Source organism: Rhinopithecus bieti, unplaced genomic scaffold (assembly GCF_001698545.2).
Source record: "Rhinopithecus bieti isolate Rb0 unplaced genomic scaffold, ASM169854v2 scaffold_10614, whole genome shotgun sequence".
Classification (NCBI taxonomy): domain Eukaryota; kingdom Metazoa; phylum Chordata; class Mammalia; order Primates; family Cercopithecidae; genus Rhinopithecus; species Rhinopithecus bieti.
In genome coordinates this window covers 404,640-410,152 of record NW_016806893.1, presented here as the reverse complement: position 1 = coordinate 410,152, position 5,513 = coordinate 404,640, and the positions used below count along the sequence as shown (strand labels likewise).

General features: G+C 35.2%; 1 protein-coding gene across 1 annotated transcript in view; it reads left to right on the top strand.

The window, feature by feature from the left end:
• Positions 1-5,513, top strand: part of HACE1 (HECT domain and ankyrin repeat containing E3 ubiquitin protein ligase 1) — a 218,603-nt gene that overhangs the window by 152,553 nt on the left and 60,537 nt on the right. Inside the window, 3 exon segments of the mRNA XM_017878558.1 lie at positions 1,102-1,198; positions 1,368-1,469; positions 2,432-2,538. Coding sequence (XP_017734047.1) covers positions 1,102-1,198; positions 1,368-1,469; positions 2,432-2,538 — 306 coding nt within the window.

The following is a 5,513-nucleotide window of genomic DNA, read 5'->3' as shown; positions in this document are numbered from 1 at the left end:
TCTCTCTCTCTCTCCCCCCCTCCCCTCCCCTCCCTTTTTTTTTCTTTCTTTTCTCTTTCTTTCTTTTTTTGACAGGGTTTCGCTCTTGTTACCCAGGCTGGAGTACAATTGGGCATTCTTGGCTCACTGCAACCTCCACCTCCTGGGTTCAAGTGATTCTCCTGCCTTAGCCTCCCAAGTAGCTGGGATTACAGGCGCCTGCCACCACGCCCAGCTAATTTTGAATTTTTAATAGAGACGGGGTTTCACCATGTTGGTCAGCCTGGTCTGGAACTCCTGACCCCAGGTGATCCACCTACCCTGGCCTCCCAAAGTGCTGGGATTACAGGCATGAGTCACCATGCCTGGCCCTGGGCATTTCTGAAGAATCAGCCGTTAACATTAATTTCCCTGGAGTGATAGTTACCAGTTCTATTTCTACAAGAGAGAGCAATCAGGGAATGAGGCATGTGGATAGAAGAGTTCATTCGAGGACAGATTGAATACCTATCTGCAGAAGCCAAACTGAGTGGGTTGGTAAAATGAAGGTCAAAAACTAGATAGTATTTTTGGCTAATAACCCCACTTCATGTTCCCTTTTTCCCCAGATTCTCTTCCATTGGTTTTACTTTTCTCTTTCCTTTGTTTTAAATTTTTTTTTTCAACTTATTACAAGTGTGCCATAAAATGTACTCTTGTTTTGACTCTTGAGGTTCTTTTGGATTAAGAAGCGTAGAGACTTGGATGTGTGTGGTAGGAAGAAGGTGAGGCTAAAGTTGCAAATGGTCAAGTTAAGGTGGAGAGAGGGATTAGGAAGTGAATGTAAGAAAAAAATTAAGCAGAAGGCTGAGTAGTAGTTACTTATCCCCAAAATATTATGCCTATTTTAGGAAATGTGACACAAATTCAATTCTAAAATTTAATAGGTCACTTTCTGGTCTACATAGTGAAAGCATGGCTTAACTTTGAGAGAAGTTTTTCTGATTGTGAGCATGTGTTTAACATCCTCTTGTCTTAATTTTTAAAATTGTTAGTCTTCATTGACTCATATTAACTATCCATAATTCATAGAGAAAGACTTTTAAAAGATTGTATTTTTAACTTGTTTCTGTTTCTACACAGTCATGGTCAGAGAGATACAGCACAGATTCTACTACTACGAGGAGCCAAATATCTGCCAGATAAAAATGGAGTAACTCCTCTGGATTTATGTGTACAGGTATGTTTTTAATTTATATTCTCAGCCCCTTATCTTTATAAGAGAAACTGGAGTGGTAAAATAATTATTTTTTTCAATGAAAGGGTAGGTGCAAAGATTTTATTGTGTGAAGAATATGAACTTTAAAAGGGACTGTTTTAAACCTGAATAATTTTAAGTCTTGTTTTAGGGTGGATATGGAGAGACTTGTGAAGTATTAATTCAATATCACCCAAGGCTTTTTCAGACTATTATTCAAATGACACAGAATGAAGACCTCCGAGAAAACATGGTAATGTATTTGTGCTAGTAGCTTGTAAATGAAGACACTTTATTTCTGCTTAGCATATATGACATTTTACAAATGTGCTTAGCTTAGTAATTTTGCTTATTGTCACAAATATCTTAATAATTAGCTTATCTGCATTATAGGATAAGTATGAGTTAGATAATAATTAATATAGTTTTTGCTAATATTTGGCCATATAAATCTTCTGCCCTATGGGTCTTTGGTCTCTCCTTAAGATAACTAGAATAGGCTGGGTGTGGTATCACGCCTGTAATTCCAGCATTTTGGGAGGCTGAGGTGGGTGGATTGCTTGAGCCCAGGAGTTTGAGACTAGCTTGTGCAACAAAGACACAGTCTCTTAAAAAAAAAATTACAAAAATTAGCTAAATGTAGTGGCATGCGTCTGTAGTCCGAGCTGCTTGGGAGGCTGAGCTGGGAGGAGGGATTAAGCCCAGGAGGTTGAGCCTGCAGTGAGCCGAGATCGTGTCTCTGCCCACTACACTCTAGCCTGGGCGATATAGTGATGCTCTGTCTTTAAAAAAAAAAAAAAAAAAAAAAAAAAAGTTCCCATGGCAAGAGGAAAAGACTCTGTGGAGGAATATCATTATGATTGGTAACCACTAGTTTACTCAGCTATGTGTTTGTGATAGTTTAAGTCTTAGAAAAATTGCTCTAAATTTCTCTTTTATTTTAGAGGTTTAGAATTAAATTTCCGAAACTATACTTGGTGTTTTTAAAATTCTATCTATATTTACTATTGTTTTGTAACTGGGTGATTTTCAACAAATATTTTATTGTGTATCATCATATCTCTATATTAGCTTTTAAACTTAGGCAAGGCAGAATAACTAAAAGACTTGATTTAGACTAATTGGCTTTAAGATAATTAATAAGTACTTAATTGTTTAATAAGATTTAATGGATTACCATGTAATCACATTGTTTTTATTCATAAAAAAATTTAGTTACGGCAAGTTCTGGAGCATTTGTCTCAGCAAAGTGAAAGTCAGTACCTAAAGATTCTAACAAGCCTTGCTGAAGTTGCTACAACAAATGGTCATAAACTGCTTAGGTAAGTGATTCACAATAAGAGGAAATCAATAGGTAGCAGTGTCTGTTGGCTTCACCTCCTAAGTAGTTTATTCTGTGGGACGCCTTTTGTCAGTGATAACGATGTTATAAAAATTTGCTGACTTCTGGTTTGTTTTGTTTGAAAGGACCAGGGTAATCAACTATTGCTAAAGAGATTTTAGTCTCTCTGAAGAGACTAAAAATAGAGCATACTTCAGTGAATTTGGGCATATGTGTCTAGAATTTTGTGAAATGGTTACTACCTAGACATGTAAGTAAATGTACATGAAGAAGAATCGAGAAAGTTCAGGAATCTTGACCACTAATTAATAAAATAAAAGTAGGTATAAGCTACTGTTTAACCTTTCAGTGTACTCTCATGACCCCCTCATAAAGCTTTTTTCTCTGAACTGTCCCCCTCAGTTAAGTTCTTTATTATTTCTAAAAGATCCTGTGGTTTTAATGGCTCATCACTAAGTTCATGGAGTTAATGCCTTATATTACTTAAATTTATATAGGAAGTGTTTTTCTGTAGCTACACTTCTTTCTATGTGGCTGGCTACCCCAATTAGGAATAAGCAGCCACTGAGAAATGATTATTCTCTTATTATTTCTTAGCCTGCAGATTTGACCCCTTTCTAATTTGGATGCTTTCCCCTTCATATTATTCATTTTACTAATTACTTCCACTCTTAGTAGATTGACAGATCATGATCTTCTCCCATCTCTGTAGTTGTAACTGAAATTTTTTCCACCCAACACCATGCTACTTCTTTAAATCAGCTGTATTATTAAATTTATTATTCTAGCCATTTGTTTCAGTCTTCTTTGGGACTTTTCATGTATTTCAGATCAGAATCACGTTCTGTACTGTTTACTTAAAAGACCCTTTGCTAGGTTCCTTATACTTCGTGATTCCAAGATCACCTTCTTATGTTCTTTTAACCATTTAGTCTTTTTTCAGCAATTCTACTCAATATACCATTTGTTCGTTTTAAAAATTACTCTATTTCTACCGTTGATACTACTTAGAGACTGTGTCTATAACAGTCATTGAATTCTAGCTTTCCGTAATGCTCTTACTTAGTTATTCCCAGTAATCCATGTATTTCATGGAACCCTTGTAAGATTCAGATATACTAACTAAAAGCATGGGCTTGGAGTTAGCCAGACTCAGACTTACATCCAGACATCATCATTTACTATGTTACCTTAGCAACTAACTTTTCCCTTCAACATCCACCCATCCATCGAATATATATATACATACATATATGTGTGTATATATGTGTATATACACACATACACATACATATATAATTATTATTTTTTTATACAGAGTCTCACCCTGTTGCCCAGGCTGAAGCACAGTGGCACAATCTTGGCTCACTGCAACCTCCATCTCCCAGATTCAAGCAATTCTCCTGCCCCAGCCTCCCAAGTAGCTGGGATTACAGGCACGCACCACCACGCCCGGCTAATTTTTTGTATTTTTAATAGAGATGGGGTTTCACCATGTTGCCCAGGCTGGTCTTGAACTCCTGAGCTCAGGCAGTCTGCTCGCCTCAGCCTCCCAAAGTGCTGGGATTACTGGCGTGAGCCAATGTGCCCAGGCAAATACGTATTTTTGAGAGCCTACCATCCATTAGGCCATCTGTGAGGTGATCATGAATAAAACAGACAAGATCTCTATGTTGAAATTACAGTCTAGTCAGGATTTTATTGGATTTTATTCCATTTTGTTGGAAACTGGTAATAAGTATCTTAATGAGTTGTGAGAGTGAAATAAGATAATTCTGTAAAATGCAAAGCAGGGGGTCCTGTATATAGTAGAGGTGATGATAGTTATTATTTTAAGTACCCCTATAATACCATTCGACCTGTTTTCCTACCTTAGAAAACTTGTTTTTTCTACTTAAATATTTGTCATATTGTATATACTTCCACAGTAATTAGTAAGCATTTATGTTTTTATGTGTCTATGTTTTTAAGTTTACCTTTATCACTTATTAAGCAGGTACTAAGCTAAGGAACATTCAAATATATTATTTCACTTAAACTTTACAGTAACTTTGTAATTTAGATGTTATCTCTACTTTACATGTAAAAAAATTGAAGTTAAATGATTTGCCAAGCTAATAAATAAACCTGGATATATATCCTCAGTAGTAAGTAGCAGATTCTAGGTTCTAATCTAGCTTCTAAAAATGACAGGGGTGGTTAGTGGGACAGGAGAAACAGGGTAGGAAAAAGGAATCCATAGCCAAAACAATAGTTTTTAAAAAATTGCTCTGCTACACTGTGCTGTCTCACCACTTACAGTGCTACCTTCCAAATGCTTTATAGAATCTTATTTTTATGGCCATTTTTGGCCTGTAAATATCTCATTGTTGGGATTCATAGTGAGTATTGGTTATTAGTTAGAATTTATTGTACTGTTAAAAGGTAATTCTTAAGATGATTTCAAATACAAATTGCTTCCCCTGCTGATTTATGTTTAATGGTATTTTTGTAGAGTATCTCATTTGTGTTCATTTATTTGTGAATCATTTTATGTTTCGTAACCCATTATGTGAAGTAATGTTGACCCTTGTTTTAATAGAAATTTTCTTTAAGAAAATAACTGATTCAAATATATGTTAATTATTGACAACTCAGGTGTTATCCAGCACACTTTTGGAAAAATTGGTAGCCTGTTATCTAACTGATTTCAGGAATATTTGCTACAGATAATAAACATTTACTGAGGCGTTTGCACATAATATTATGTTTATATTGAAATGAAATTTTATTTTTCTGTATATTTATGATTGAAAGTAAAGGTAGTTAACGATGTGGAAATGAACAGAGAAATCACAACTATATGCTAAGTAAGACACTGAATAAGAATATACCCATATAAACCAAAGGCAAGAATTTTACAATGATAGGGGTTTGAATTAGGAAATTAATTTCTTCTTCTTTTTTTTTTTTTTT